Raw genomic sequence first — 16,327 nt, 5'->3', positions numbered from 1 at the left:
CCAGCAGCAACAGTAGAAACATACAATAAAGTTAACTAAAAAAAGAATAAAGGCTAAAAATATACAATAGAGACTATAAAGACTAAAGACTCAAAAATACAATAAGGGCTAACCTAAGGAAAGGAGATACGAGATGTGAAAATATACATATGGAATGAGCATGACAATATACAGATGGCGCTGAAGTATATGCATGATTGTATAGATTGTATAGATAAGGATATAGATTGTATAGATAAGGATTGTATAGATAATCATATTTCAGTCTAAACTGTCATGCACTGTAATTATATCACATACCTCAGGGGGCTTTTTGCAACCTTTCAGCAGAGGGTAAGAGGGTAGCATGGAGACTTTAAGGGGTGGCATAAATATATATTCCATGATTTAATTTAATAAAACAATCACATATATCATTGGAAAACCGCCAAATGAGGATATTTTAACTCAAAAACATTCCATTATTGTGGTACATGAGTAAAGCATTGAATAGAACACCAAAAGGTGGAATTAGAAAAAAAAAAAAGAAAAAAAAATATATATATATTCTATATATGTATATATATATATATATATATATTCTCTCTCTCTCTCTCTCTCTCTCTCTATATATATATATATTCTGTGTGTGTATATATATATATATATATATATATTTTATTTATTTTTTTTTTTTTTCCCCAAATCTTCAGACATTTTTCCAAATAAATCATAGTGGCTGTCTGCTGCAGGGACGGCTAGCGGCTAGGGTGAAATCGGTCTGTTACCAACCCTGTGTCCACTCGCAGCTCCTGGCACTACACTGTGGCAAGGCTGTTTGCTTATTTCTTATTTTATGTTGATGAAATCAGCTTTTGGCCTTCTATCTTACTGCTAACCCACATCTCACACCAATCGTCACAACTTCTTGCCTAGACTATTAGTTAGCTTGCTTGCTAACGTTATCTCCCCTAAGTGAACACAAATTGACCTTAGCCTAGCTTCACAGTATTTGCATGGGTTTGTTGAGCTTTTTTGAGGTCATGTACAGCATGCTCACTGACTGCATGCAGGACAAACTTTGATTCAAAACTAGCCAGCCTTCAGCTAAATGTTACATTTGCTAACTTCCCTTGCTCATGCACCCAACTGACCACCCAACCAGTTATTATTGTGTGATCCACTGTATCAAATGCCGCTGTCAGGTCAAGGAGAATTAAAAAGACACAGTTACTAGAATCAAGGTTTAACAGAAGATCATTAAAAACCTTTAGAAGAGCAGTTTCAGTGCTGTGAAGAGACTTAAAACCAGACTGAAACAATTCAGAAACATTGGCCCTTTGTAAAAATTCTTGGAGTTGGTTAAAAACGACTTTCTCTAAAATCTTGGAAATAAAAGGGAGTTTAGAAACAGGCCTAAAATTAGACAAAACCAAGGGATCTAGAGTTTTCTTTTTCAAGAGGGGCTGCACCGCGGCATGTTTGAAGGAAGATGGAAAACATCCAGAGCTGAGACATTGATTTAAAAGAAGCAAAATAAAAGACTGAACTGAGCTAAAAAACTTCCTTAAACAGTCGGGATGGAATACTGTCAGAGGGACAGTTAGCAGGAAGTAAGTGTTCCACTACTTCAGTGATTGTGGAGAGAGTAACAGGCTCAAACTGCTGAAAGACAGCAGAGCCTGCCGTAGGAACTGAGGGGTCCTGAACAGACTGAGATAACGGGGCCTAAGGATAGCAATCTTATTAACAAAAAACTGCAGAAAATCCTCACACAACAAAGAAGGCTCAACACAGGCAGCTTCAGCAGTGCCATGACATCTATCCTACACCTCAAAGCAATATGAAGTTCAAAATATGTATACAACTGCAGCCTAGAGGCTTTTGAATACAAAGTTGTCATACAGAAATTTCACACACAGGTATGCAAAAAATAAACTTTTTAGTAAAACTCAAACTCTTTCATTTTACTGATCTCCTTGTAGTTCACTGTTCCCTTTGTGGTTTGACTGGTTGTAAAGCATATAGCATAAAATTATCACCCAATTCTGTGTTTGACCTTGTTAGTCAACTTCACTCCAACTCATTACCGCCAATTTTACACTTATTTTTGGAAGGTATGGTCAATAGACCTCATTTACATAAAATTATGCCTCATTTTTTAGTAAAAATAAGCAGAAATTCTGAATTATTTTGACTATAGCTAAACTCAGGTATAAATTGATGGATTGTCGCAGACTGGTATATGTGAAAATGAAATGAAATCATTTCAAATGTTTGGACCACCACCCAGCACCACCCAGTGATGGGCGGATCAAATTGACCAGGGAATATCACAGGAGGGGAGAAATTGAAAAAAAAATATCCATAATTCAATGCAAGTCGTGATCATCAATTTTATTTGAAGTGAGTGTAACAGAGAACCATCTGCCATTTTCAGGCAGTTATATGGAAGAAAATCAAATTTTAAATATAAAAGAAAAGTGAACACGGGTCAATTTGACTCAAAGACCACAGAATGGTTAACTATTAACATTTAACATAATCCACTTATCCAAAGAACTGCGAGTGAGTTAAAGAGTTAACAACATTCGACAATTCCCCCATGCTGGAAAAAATCTGGCAGATTTGAAGTGCTGTTGCTATGACAGACTGTCATTATACCTTTTTTGCATACATATCCACTAACTAGAGATGTGATTAGGAAGACAAAGGTTTATAAAACAGTAATCTCTTCTTGTGAATGGTGTATACCAAAAAAAAAAAAAAAAAAAAGTCGAGTCATTCTGGAAAAATCTTTGCTCACACACATTTGGCGGAGGGCTAGATCGTCTCCCATTGGAGGGATGGCAAGCGTCATTTACTTGCCATCCCTCCAATGGGAGACGATCTAGCCCATTTACTTGCATTTACTTGCACTCGGACATTTGAGTTTCATGCTTGTACATTTCCGAACAGCCACAATTAAAAAAATATAAATAAACTGTCTGGAACTGGGGTGGCAGCTGGGGTGGCAAGACATTTTTTATGCCACCCTGGTAGATCCGCCAATGCGGACGGACAACGTCCATTGTACGGATTTAGAGTCTAAATCCGTTCAATGGACGTTTTATTGATCGTCTAGTAAACGGAAAAGACTATGGTTGTTCAACTTTTTCCACGTTAACTTTTCACCTTTCAGCCTTAATCCAATCTAAACGCCTAGAGACAAACAGACGAAGAACGTACCCCTATTATTAATGTCAAAGTCAAAAGTGCTCAGCGGGATGTCAAATGAAGTCGGAAGTCTCGGGATTTCGGACTTCATATGAAAGCATCATTGCACATAACAAACAGCTCGAAACCGCAGGAGCGCCTACCCTGTGCAAAGCAGGCGATCCAGAGCACTGATTCCTCGTGGCTTGCAGCAGACCGGGTCCAGACAGACTGTGTTCCTACTCTTTTCTCATTGACTCTCGGAATAATGCCCCAAACTGTGATCGTACTCTTTATGCTCTTTTACGGCAGCCGTGCTTCGGGGGGTGTCGGTGGTATGACATACCCGTCGGTGGTCTTGGGACTTAACGTCACGTTGGAGGCTCCTGACGGCCAAACCTGTGAAGATGCCCGGTGGGTTTACACGGATGTCAGGACTGGCCGACAGGACACTGTCGCAAGTTTTGAATGGGGAGGTTTTCAGCCGGGCACGAATTACAAAAACAGAGTGACGCTGGTAAATGATGGAAGTTTTTCTGTTGTCATCAGCGGCACAACTTTCAATGACCAGGGCGCCTTTGAGTTCACCTGCAACTCGACACATGTAGCCACCCTGAAGCTGAAAGTCCTGGTTCCTTCTGAAAAGTCCGTGCTGGAGGGGGAAGATACCCTCCTGAAGTGCCACTCCATGACCGAGACCGCGGCTACTGAGCCCGTGAGGTGGGAAAAGGACGGGCGGCTCGTTCATCAGGAGGATTTTGCCTCCAGGAACACCACCTCCAGCTCGGCGGACTTCCAGGGGAGAGTGTCGGTGTCAGCCGGCGGCTACAGAGATGGAGACCTGTCGCTGGTGCTGCGTGGGGCGAGGAAGACGGACCAGGGCGTTTATCGCTGCTTTCACGGCGGAAAAAAGGGCAACCCAGCCGCGGTGAACCTGACTGTTCACCCGGGAGGAACGTGGACTGTCCCTGGTTATTATATCATCATAGCGGCGCTTTTATGTGCTGTCTCTGTTCCTTTGGGTGCGCTGGCAGGCTGGTTTCTGAAATCCCGGAGGAATGCCAGGAGGAATGCCGGTGAGGGGAATGACAGGGAGATGCAGCCTTTGGCGTCTCAAACAAACGGCCAGTGCTCAAATGGAGCTCCAGCTGGTGGTCAGCCTTGTTAGATTTGACTCAGAAGGCGCTGGTTAGAGATTAAAGAGATGGCACTGGGTGAGATTTTAATGAAAACAAAAGAAAGAGGCCAAACCATGAACTGTGCTGCTGTGCTGCGAGGAAGCTGTTGCCATTTGTATTGTGCTTCATGTGCCTTAAAATGAACTCCTCTGGTGCCTTTTTTTTTTTTTTTTTTTTTTTTTTTTTTAAATCTCACAGCTCAGACACCAGCCTTCAGTGTCGCTGTAAAGTATTTTAATTGGGATAAAAAGTCAAATTACTAGATGGGGCACTTTTACTGTAATTTATAAATATTGTCATTTTATTGTAAAGCGCTTATTTATTGCAACCCCATGATTTATGAAGTCCAGCACTTTGAATCATGCACCTGGTGCAACCAGCCTTTTTTTCCGCTTTTAAAATAACAAAAGTGAATTTGAAGCCGGCCTTCTATCACTTGCACCATGCCCTGCTGACCAGTTCTGCCAAAAATCGCCCACAGCTTCATTAAATAGGGAAGCCAACATAATGCTGAAGTGAATGGTCCTTTTCTATTGAAGAGTTTTTACACTGATCTGTCTCTTGAGTGCCTCAGATTTCTTCTACAAATCTCATATTAAATCTTTCATCATGATCTGTAGGAAGGCGATATGTGCCAAAATGTTGATATGTGAGTGTTAGAAACTACAAGTTTATTTTTATTTTCCAAAACTACAAATTTCATTTCCCCTCTGCTCCACAATACAAGGTGGTTTCAGTGCAGACAAGCTACCTGTCAATCACTGCCCTCCCCATAAATACAGACCTGGATGGGCGCGGCTTCCTCTCTGTTCCCAAACACATGCTGCTGGAAGCTGTTTGGTGATGTGTGCCATGTGTCTTTTGATGTTATTTCAATGTAAGTCAAGCTTCCTTTATTGATGAGTATTATATTTTTGGATTAAGCCAATAAGTTAATGGTTGGTTTTTGATTTAGCTTGATTATTATGAAGTTAATCTGAAGTTTGACTAAATATTATTTGAATCATCTACATTTAACATAACATGTATTATGACTGGAAACCTACATTTCTGTTTGTATTTATATTATGTTTGGACAAGATATTGTAAGTTTGTTTTCTGTCTTTGTAGAACCATTGGTACTCATCATTGACACTCCAGTTCTCCAATCCAGTTCTGTCACCAATTCCCCATTCCTGATTCAAAGGGAATAAAACTAAGAACTGAGTGCAAGCTTGTTTCCTGTGTGGTCTGTGTGGCTCCAGTTAGAACCTTAAATCCCCAACAGTGAGAAATAAATATTTTTGATCATTTTAAGTATGCGGCTTCCCTCTCCTCCTCATTTCAGTCATATTGCAAAGTGATTCTGGACCTGTTTTACCTACAGCAGGACAATGTCAGTAAGCCACCATTTAATTTAATTTAACCATTTAAGTTAGTGTGTGTGTGTGTGTGTGAGAGAGAGAGAGAGAGACAGAGAGAGAGACAGACAGACAAGTGCAACATGCATATGGGTCATCATAAACATGATTTTATTAATTTTCCACATTAAATTATGGGTTTACTTCAAATATGTTACTCTCCAAACACATAACCAACAGTGGAGAAAGTACATCAAATAAAATCTACATGGTTTACAAGAACATTGTGATAAAATGAATATACAACAAAATAAGTATACACAATAAACCGTGAAGCCTCTTCCATGATCCTATACGTTGTGAGCACAGGGCCCGTCCATGTATGATGTTTAGGTTTTAATGCAACGAAGCTGCATGTTTCTGGTGGGAATGTCTGTAATGAAACACTGTAAAACACAAGGGTTGATTTCACTCAAAAAGGCACACAGTCAAGGTGCTTCTCCCATCTGATCTGCAAAGACACACCGCAGACAACACCACAGTCCTGCACAACGCCGAGCCATCAACAGTCAAGTTATCAGCCTCCGATCAACCAACCAGATTCATCAAAGAGGACAAAAAGATAACAAGGGTGCCACATTTCAACATTTCAGGAGGGAGATTAATACAAAAAAAATGATAAATAATATTTGATAGAAATCTGACAGGTTAAACAAGCAAGAGAAAAGTACAAAATGATATGAAACATTGGCAATATACAGCTTGTAACATAACATAAGAGAGGCATGAAAAAGGAGACACACATTGGGACTCACGGAAACACTTTCAAGTACCAAGTGAAACTTCCTGCTTTGAAGAAAACAAAAATAACATAGAGGATTTCTGGTGCGATGACAAGACCGGTAAGAGCTGAGTCAAACAGTGCAAGGAAATATTATTCGAAGTTAGTTTCAGGGTAAGGTTACCATGTGATCTGTGGCTGGCTGCTCATCCCATTCATATTCAGTTAACCTCTGACACACTCCAGTTTCACTAAGACAAAGGTTAAAGAGTAATTCACATACACTAATCAACCCAGATCTTTACCTAGTGCATGTTGTCAGAAATTATTTTTTTATGCAAGTCTCCGAGGGGGACATGTTAGAGAAGAGACTGAAGCAACAGCATCACATTTACATAGTTATCAGAAGAAAAAAAAAATCATGGTATCATTCATTTACAGTATCAGTTTGCACTGTGTAAAACAAACAAACAAACAAAAAGAAAAACGAGGGTTGTTAGGCAAAAATACATGGTAACTGTTCATATGTTAGGATGGTAAGCCTTTACAAACAATGCAAGTAAAGCACACTATAGCTGATAACCTGCTCACGTCTTTATATTTCGGTTGATCTGACTGAATTTTAATGATCTCTGTGGACAAAATGGCTAATGTTTGCACTGTGAATTGATCATCTCAATTCAAAACAAAGCTAGATGTCATACATTATCGGGGTGAGCCACTTCAATCATGATGATGACATCAGCACTGTTGTTTTCCCACTGGAAACACACCGTGGGGTTAGGAGTAGTTTCAAAATAACCAAATCATCCATGTATTCCCACGTCTCTCTTCAGCCCCCACCCACTTCAGTCCACGGTCTCTCCTAACCACACCGCTCAACTCCTCACAGCCGGCTAAAGACACAACAATGGGATCTGTACAAGGACAGAGGGAACGAGCTCTTTGGAGGGACAGGTAGATTCACACTGATAGTAGAAAACTTTGGATCCTTCACTTGCCAGTCAAAAACAGAATCCTTGAAAGGATGAAACAGGCTGACTAAGACTACCAGTTTAATACATCTGAGGACATCCTCACACCTCAGTGTTAGTTCTCAGACACCAGGAGGAAAACATCTTCAGGCCTCTGAAATAACTCTTGTCAAATAACTAGTGTAACTGGACATGGGACAAAAACCTGGGATCTGCCCCGCACAAAGTCTCCTCAGGTGAAAAGTCATCAGAACAAATCTCCTCAGACAAAACGGTGTTGGACAAAAGTGCACGCTACTTTTGGAGATGAAGCTCCGATGTGAGACGTTCAGCCGAAGACTGAGCGGGTCACGCTCATGACAGAGTGGCGTGCAGTGGCTGCAGAAAGCAACCCATATTAATTAGACTGTATAAAAGCAAGTAACTCTATTTGAAATCATTTATATAGGCAAGACTTGAAGTAAGGGGCATAAAGTTCCTAGTTTTGGCCGCCATTAGACAGGAAAACACGACTCTAAAAGTGCTAAGTTGCAGTGAACCTTCGCCTGATGCTGTTTTTTCCCCCAAGGGAGTTTTGTCTGATGCTTTTTTTTTCTTTCTTTCTTTTCTCTTCTTTTTTTTTTTTTTTTTAAATCAGAGGCTGTCTCGCCTTCTCGCCAGTTCAGGGGAACTGGACCTCAGACTTGACGAGAGTGCTTCCAGACACCTGAAGCGTTTTAGTCTGATGAAGAATGCCGTTTTGTCTGGTATCTGAGAAGCGATGCTGAGGATGTTCTAAAATGTGCACTATACATTGGTCCTTTTTAATTTAATAGCCCATGTAATTGCCTTGCAGCTCATGTAATAAAAGCCTTTTTATCTTTTTTTTTCACTTGACAAAGAATGACATTTATCTGGGCTCGTGTTTCAGAACTGAATTTTTTGACTATGATGCTTCCAGGTTTAGACAACCAGGAGAAAACAAGAACATGGCTGCAAGGGTTAAAAATGAGATTTTTGTATTCAGGTGTATGTACACAGCCAAAAGCAGAATTTCACTTGTCCCTTCTACTCACTCCCCTCCCCGTCCTCTTGCCTCCGTCCCGGCCCTCCTTCAGTGCACCAGCTCCAGCTGGTTGGCAGAGAAAGGCAGGACCCCGCTGACGTAGTAGGCGATGCCGAGGGAGAGGAGGGCGATGACCACGAGCAGCAGCAGGACCCTCCAGAAGCCCAGGTCCTCCACAAACTCCTGCCAGGTGGTCCTGAAGCTGGACAGGACGCCCTCGCTGCTCTGCAGGTTGGGGTTCAGCAGCGAGTGGCTCTCCATTGCACTGGGAGAGACAGAAAAGAAAAAATATGTCCAAAATTAAAGGGGCAATAAGGGATATTCTTTTACCCCTCCATTAATCTTGAAATTCAGATGAGTCTTGTTAGCTGATAACATGCAAATAAATAAATGGAGCCAGATACATAAAACTGTGTAGATTGATGACTAAAAATCTGTGTACGCACAAAAACAGAAATCTGCACACACAGCCTAAACCCTGTCCAACAATTAGCCATCAGTGGAGGCTGACATGCTCTTGATAAGCCTGCTCTGCATGTAGATAGCTGCTGCTGCTTATTCATCACACATGCTTCTAAACATCACAAGTGGATGATTTCACACCCAACAGACTGTGGGATGTGCAACTTTACATTTTCAGTAACAATATAATTATCTTTATTTTACTACTATTTTTCCCCAGTTGAGGTTGCAGGGAATAACATTAATCTATATCTAGATGCTAAATGGCAGCACACGCGCTCCTGAGACTGAATCCCTTCTTCTGTTGTTCTGCCAGCCCTGTTTGCCCTCATCTTGACCCCCCCGCTCTCTTCTCTATCTCTTCAGCCGGTCTCCTCCTTACCTCTCGCTCTCGGCCATCTGCATGGTCTCCAGTTTGGAGTGCGGCCCTCTGTTGAAGCCTTTCACCTCCTGCTCCTCCAGGCCCTCCAGCAGACGGATGGCGTCCTTGTTCACCCCGCGTCTCTTCGCCAGCACCAGGGGAGTCGATCCATTGTGGTTGCTGTTGTGAGACACCAGACGGAGCAGCGTTCAAGTCACAGTGACTATCGCAAGGATTTAACTACTGTTACTTTAAGAAGAAACCCAGTATTACACCTTTATACAGCGGGAACCAGCCGAGCTGACTAGGATCACACAGAGCAGAAATAGTGGGACAGTTCTTCACACACTCACCCGCATAAGAGCTGTCTAGCACACCATACACACATACACACACATCAGCCACAGATTAAGGGAGGGTCATAAAAGTTAATAAAGTGCCTGTTAAATTAAAAATGAGGGGAAAACATGAAGCTGCCCCAATGATAAGCAGTATCCCTTTGACCCTGTTCACACTTGGTTTTAAAAGAATACTTCAATGTTTTGGGCATAATTCCTCTTTTTCTGCCCTCCCTACACTGAGATGTTCGACACCATTTTCACCTCTGTACATCCAGTGATTCGGTTCCTGTGGGTAGCTTTTCCTGTTAGCTGGGCATAAAGAGGAAGGAAGAGGAACATCCGTCCCACGAAGACTTCTCCTGAAACATCCAGAAATCCTAAAAGCAGAGGAGGTTGGGTGCAACTGCTTCATGAATGGAATAAGGATGAAGCTTTGTTTGTTAGAGCAGAGCCGGAGGTTTGTGGCATTTGATGTGATTGTTATCTCCTGATTAGATGTTTGTTTTGGATAAAAGCCTCAATTGTGAAGGGTACTTGTATTTGAGATGCATGATGACAGCACATGTGAACAGGATCTCCTGGAAAGGAAGAATACCAAGTGTGAACAGGGCCTTTTTGGACTTGACCTGTAACAGTGACTTATAGCTCATTAGCCCGGCAGCTGATTCTGTGCTGTTCAAGACCCTGAATGCACCACAGAATCCACCCAGGATTATTTTACTGAGCTAATGTTTTTCAAACTGATAGATGAGAGCTGTGCCTCTTCAGCTGCCACGGACCTTCTCACATGAATTCTACTACTACTAGCCTCGAAAGTTCAAGTTTTTAAGTTTTTGTAGGGAGCACTACAGCAATGTTAGCTCAGAAAACATTAGCTGACATGTCGTTGCAGTGCTAGTAAGAGCTGTAGCGCTGTCTGTTCCAACAAGTGGGATATTTTTACTTTCTTTTCTTACTGGGATTCAGACAATACTGGGGAACTAAAGCCCACATGGAATGGATGACTGGAGAAAATTCAGCCCCTAAAGCTCCATTTTATTACAGTTATTGACTTTTGGGAACTCTCACATCTTGGTGGATGATGAAAAGAGTGGGCTGCTTAAGAATAACACGAAATATAAAAATCCCATTCTTTTTTTAACTGGGTTTACCATCCCTTTAACCTGAACAAACAGCTGGTTTCTGAAATACAATCAGCTGTTCACAGCCACGGCTGACTGAAAGCTGCTACGGGAGCACACAACCTCACCTGGAAGACTTCAATTCTGTCTCTTACCAGATGTCAATCTTCAGCCCGTTGGACACGAGGAACTGTATGGTGTCCACGTGCCCACACAGATGCAGCGCCGTGTTCCCTTGGTAATCCGTCGCCAGCAGATCCGCCCCGAACTTGTGCAAGAAGCGGCATATGTCCACGTTCCCGCGGGCGGCGGCTAGGTGCAGGCCGGTGCGGCCCCGGTTATCACGGATGTTCGGGTCGCATCCCGTCTCGAGCAGCCGCTTGGCGAAGGGCAGGTCGCCGTCGATGCACGCCTGCAGCAAAGGCACGCTGGTCTGCGACGAGTCGTTGATGAAGACATAGGACATGTCCGAGTGGGTATCAGAAAATTCCAGCGTACCTGCAGTGCGGAAATGGGATGAAAGAGGAAAACCAGGAGATGTAGTCACCAACAATCTAGACATTATGGAGAGAGCCACCACATCCATACAGCTACCATAATACTGAGTATAAACCACAGAGTGTTTGCCATGCCTGGATGTGGAAAAAGGGGGAAGCAGGGGAAGCTTTATCCGAAGACAATGAAACGACAGGGACTGAAAAACTAAAAAAAAAAAAAAAAAGAAAAAAAAAAGAAGAAGAAATCAGGGAACTAAACAGAGCAGAAAAAAACACCAAAAAAGGGAATTAAATGATACTTTGAAGACTACTACAATCTGATACATTCAAATTGATTAAACTAAATCTAAGTAGAAAGAAAATCCATGCTCTAATAGCTCAGAAAAATAGAAATAGAAAAAAACTCAGTTACAGGTGGCAGTGATAATGGTAAGAAGGGCTGACACAGCACGATCAACTGTTCAGGGTGATACAGACAAAATATAATATCACTTTACTTTTGAATACAATCTGAATGCAATGATATCAATATGGTGACAATTTTAGTGATCACTTAAAGAGCCTTGCGCGGTCAGGCACTCTCCTACACAAACTAATTTCCCCTCACACAACATCACGGTGAGTAAAGCTACGGTCACACAGCAGCTGAACGGGAGCCGCCTCTGACTCTCTCTCACATCTGTTTCAGATCTGTTTGCCTTGTTCAAATTCTTCTCTGCTGTGACTCATATCTGACATCAGTGTGAATGGATCTCTGCTGCGAGACCGCAACAAGCATACACACACACATACAAAAAATGTCCATCATTACTATGAATAAAACAGTGGTGCTGGCTTTCATCTCCTATATAGTTTGCTGTGGTGACGGTGGTGTGTTGGCAGTTTATCAGCGGTTCAGGATGAGGTCAAGCAAGCAGAAAAGAGCTTTGATTGAGGCATCTTCCTATATATTTATGAAATTTGCAACCTCCTGTCTCCATGTCGTTGTTGTTGCTGCGATCCTGCATGTTATTTCTTGGCCTCCACTGCTGACAATCACTCAATAAAGACTAAAGAAGAATCTGATAGTGATGTGAGCGAGCTCAATAAGAAAAAAAACAAACAAAAAAGAAACAAACAAACAAAAAAAAACATGAATTCTGAGTGTCCATACAGCCGTCACATCAGCAGAAATCAGATTAGTATTTGATTTAGAACCACGTATGAAAGGCCTCGATCAGACTGTTTCTCAAATCCAACCTTTAAGACAGACTGTCGGCACTGTTTTTTTGCAAGTGATCAGATCGGATTTGTGTGTCCCGACATCACCAACCTATCTGCATGGGTTGCTATGGTAACAACATAGGCGTCAGTGACTACATGAGCTGGTGATGCAGCTTTCCAGCGTGGAAGCAGGAGAAATGTCCAGAAGCTGCCGGCAGACAGTTTATTTCAGCGTCTGTCCTCAGACTCCAGTTCTCTGTGTCGTCCTCCATGTGGCTCTGCCGGCAGCAGGGACTCTGCTCAGGATTTGATGTTGTCTTTGTGTGTCGTGTTTTGAGTGACGTAACAGACACTCTGAAATCCTGTTTGAGAGTCCAGAGCATCCAGACTGAGACGCATCTGTAGAAATCTAAATGGAATCGCATTTCAAACCACCTCCAGATGTGGTTTGGATATGATTCACATTCTAATGGCGCTTTTCCACTAGTACCTACTCGGCTCGACTTGCCTCGGTTTCGGTGGTTTTCCATTACAACTGAGTACCACCTCGCCGTCGGTGGAGTCGTCATAGCAAGGCGGCCCCGCCCCCAAGCACAGAAAAGTCTCCACCTCTTCATTTGACCACGGTACCGGTTTGCTTGCCATTTTCCAACTTTGCCAACTTCAGTGATGATCAATGCGCACGGTCGCTGTTGCCGTTTTCTTTTAAAAATGCCGGGTTTGGTTTTCGTGAAGGAGTCGCTCTCATGTGTCTTCACTCCCTGTCCAATCAGTGGCCTGCACGGCGTTTACGTCACATTTCAGCTCGACTCAGCTCGCTTGGAACCCTGGCCGAGTAGGTACTAAAATGGGACCTGGTACCAGGTACTTCCACGTAATGGAAAAGCTCTCAAACTGAGTAGAGTTGAGCCGAGTAGGTACTAGTGGAAAAGCGCCATAAGTGTTTGTTTGTTTGTTTGTTTTGTTGCTATCCAGACTTTCTAAAATCAATCTGGATATAATCTGGATATGACAAGAGATGGATTTGGCCTGGCAGTCTGAACAAGGTTTACATGGCTAAAATCAGAACTGAAAACTCCAGATTCAATGCACTTTTTCGGTGTTCACACTGGCAAAAAAAAACAAAAAAAATCTGTTACACATTTGAGGGGGAATAAATTAGATCCAGGCCATTTTCTACTGGCTGTCTGAACGTAGCCTGTGATCCTCAGACAAACTTTTACTGCCGGTGCCCTGTGCCGGGCTGAGGACCGGAGGGGAGCTGAGCTTTGGTTGTTGTTGTTGTTGTTGTTGTTGCTCCTTAAACTCTGGAGTGCTCTCCCTTTTCAGAAAGCTATAGTTATAAACTCACCTGATCAGACTGGCTGTTGTTTAGCCTTTTATGACCCGTTTTATGATTCACTGCTACTGTCTTTACTGTTTTCTTGTGAGGAACATGTACTTTCTCACAATATTCTGGGAGCTAGTTGTGCTTTCCCAGCGGCAGGCGTATGCTCACACACACAGGTGTTTTTGATAAATAATCCTTAGTGACATGCTATGATGATGAAGCAGGTGGAGGCAAACAACAGCACAGCTAGATCAAGTCTGAAAACTGTGTCCCATCACTGTAATGCAACCAGGAAAACACAACACACACACACACACACACACTTTATGATGACACTGCAACAATCAGACACTATCTAGAGTCGTCGGAATATTGATGTAATACCTGTATCTTCCTGTTTTAGTGTCCTTGAACCCCATCACCAGCTCTGATGATGCTATTCTGTAGCTGCAGAGTATTTCCCATCAATAACATCAATAAGGATCAATGAAAATATTAACAATATGACAACACTGAGGATCACAGGCTGCTAGGAGGTGGATCCCTACTGTGCTTACTTCCTGTCAAATGAGCTCAAACACATTCATCAGCCTCTCACACATGATTTGAGTGTGTTTCTGTGTGTGTGTGTGTGTGTGTGTGTGTGTGTGTGTGTGTGTGTGTGTGTAGCTGGGATGTAATAGGTTTACACAACATTGCGGCTAGCTAGCATTAGCTGCGACGATTAGGGTGTAAGTTTGACATTAACATGGACCGTAATGATGGACAGCAGCACGTAAATGACAAGCTGAGGAGAAACCATCAGCTTGGTGAGCTTTTTACAGGCACCGAGACACGATTTTATGTCTTTATCGCGGCGCCGGAGACGTTTATTTTTCAGTTAGCCCAAACAAGCTAGCTGGGCTAACGGTTTGTGCCTGCACACCGCGGATCAAACTGTCCGGACTGCAGTTTAACACCCGCGGAAACACACACATGAAACAAAAAAATGCACATTTAGACTCCCTAAAGAGTGAAAACGACAACCTCACCTGTTAATGTGGTCCAAATTAGAGGGAAAATAATTGCACTTTGGCTGTCCAGGGAGCTAGCCGCAGCCGTGTTGTTGTGATGCAGGGTTGCCAGGTCTGTGAGACAAAAGCAGCCAAACAGCAACTCAAAACCAGCCCAACCTGGTATAAAAAAGGGCCCAAAAATCAGCCCAATACCAGAACTAAAAACATGCCCATAAAAATCCATATATGTTGCTTTTAAAGTCCAACAGCATTGCTATAATTGCAAAATGCACTATAATATCTATAAAATAACACCATAAACATTAAAGGCAATTTCCCGAAACAGTTCTTTCACCTACTTAATTTACAGTATATCAGAACTTAAAATATAATATGGGATACCTTACTTTAGCTCAGACATTCACAATGTTTTAGACATATAGGCTACTTACAGCAAATACATATGTAATAGGATATGTATTTACTGTTATACCTTATTTCAACTTGAACACTGTATCCTGTTAATTTAGAACATTTTAATAATTTACTTACTATATATGTGTGTCTGTAGGTAGGACATTTAAATATGTGTAAATTGGCTATGTTATGAATGAAAATCATTTCAGCTCACCTGTTAAACTGCTGGCTGTCTCCAACATAAAAAAGAACGGGAAAAAACTCCATGAACTTGAACTATTTACAGCGTTTCTATATCTATGGTGCTGATGATGTGATTGGTCATGTGCTGAGTGGCCTCACACAGCATTGGCATATTATTTGTCTGTGGAGCACGTGACATATGTGGATAGTTTATATGCTGATCTGGCCCGGAGTCAGTTTGACAAGATTTGCGTATAAACATTAGTCATTCAAAATATGGATCTTTATTCATGTCTGCCCAAGCCCAACCCGCAGACAAAATTTGTTACCCTCGGCAACACTTAAAAAGTAGCCCAATTTGGCGGAAAAAACGCGGACTTGGCAACCCTGTTGTGATGGTCGGTAGCTTGGGTTTTGCGACACGCCGCGCTGCTCGACGGCAAACTCGAGACAAATGCCCCATCTCTGCCCCAAACTTATCTCCAAATAGTAATAATTTTACAGATAAACTGGTTAAAATGCATTTTTGTGCGCTGCAGATTCCCTCAGTTGTGAGTGTATGATGCTGGCAGCTGAGTTTGTTTGCTGTTGAGCTGTCAGATCATCAAAAACTACACTAAATTCATGTTTCATGTCCTGTTGTTTATGTTATATTATCTCCTAAATGAGACTGTATATTTTTCTGCCCATTAACCGTCCTGTTACCAAATTTACTCACATGTGTATCACGTGGGGTCCACAAAACCTCCACAAAATGATCATAATAAAAACGGTTACCCTAGTTTATGTGTCTGGTGCTTTATGTGTCTTGTAGTCCCTTTAAATAAAATATAATCTGGCCCATTCACCCCAGATTATTGTGGGATTCATGTCTTCCCCTCCCAAATGACATATTAAGGTCCTAACTCACTACAGGTATGGTAGG

General features: G+C 42.1%; 1 protein-coding gene across 1 annotated transcript; it reads right to left on the bottom strand.

The window, feature by feature from the left end:
- Nucleotides 1–5,840: 5,840 nt before the first annotated feature.
- ankrd46b (ankyrin repeat domain 46b) lies at nucleotides 5,841–14,950 on the bottom strand. Its single transcript, XM_030075653.1, has 4 exons — nucleotides 14,839–14,950; nucleotides 10,933–11,275; nucleotides 9,337–9,495; nucleotides 5,841–8,757 (listed from the first exon to the last, which is right to left on the bottom strand). The coding sequence occupies exons 2-4, from the start codon at nucleotides 11,241–11,243 to the stop codon at nucleotides 8,541–8,543; spliced, it is 687 nt and encodes a 228-aa protein (XP_029931513.1). The 5' UTR covers nucleotides 11,244–11,275; nucleotides 14,839–14,950; the 3' UTR covers nucleotides 5,841–8,540.
- Nucleotides 14,951–16,327: the final 1,377 nt, after the last annotated feature.

Source organism: Myripristis murdjan, chromosome 18 (genome assembly GCF_902150065.1).
Source record: "Myripristis murdjan chromosome 18, fMyrMur1.1, whole genome shotgun sequence".
Lineage (NCBI taxonomy): Eukaryota > Metazoa > Chordata > Actinopteri > Holocentriformes > Holocentridae > Myripristis > Myripristis murdjan.
The sequence above is the reverse complement of the archived record's forward strand: the minus strand, read 5'-3'. Positions and strand labels throughout refer to the sequence as shown.

Excerpts from the sequence above, each read along its gene's own strand:
- ankrd46b (XM_030075653.1), bottom strand. The coding sequence starts at position 11,243 with ATGTCCTATGTCTTCATCAACGACTCGTCGCAGACCAGCGTGCCTTTG. Across the intron at positions 9,496-10,932 it reads GGGCTGAAGATTGACATCTG|CAACCACAATGGATCGACTC; the intron begins GTAAGAGACAGA and ends GTCTCACAACAG. Across the intron at positions 8,758-9,336 it reads CAGATGGCCGAGAGCGAGAG|TGCAATGGAGAGCCACTCGC; the intron begins GTAAGGAGGAGA and ends TGTCTCTCCCAG.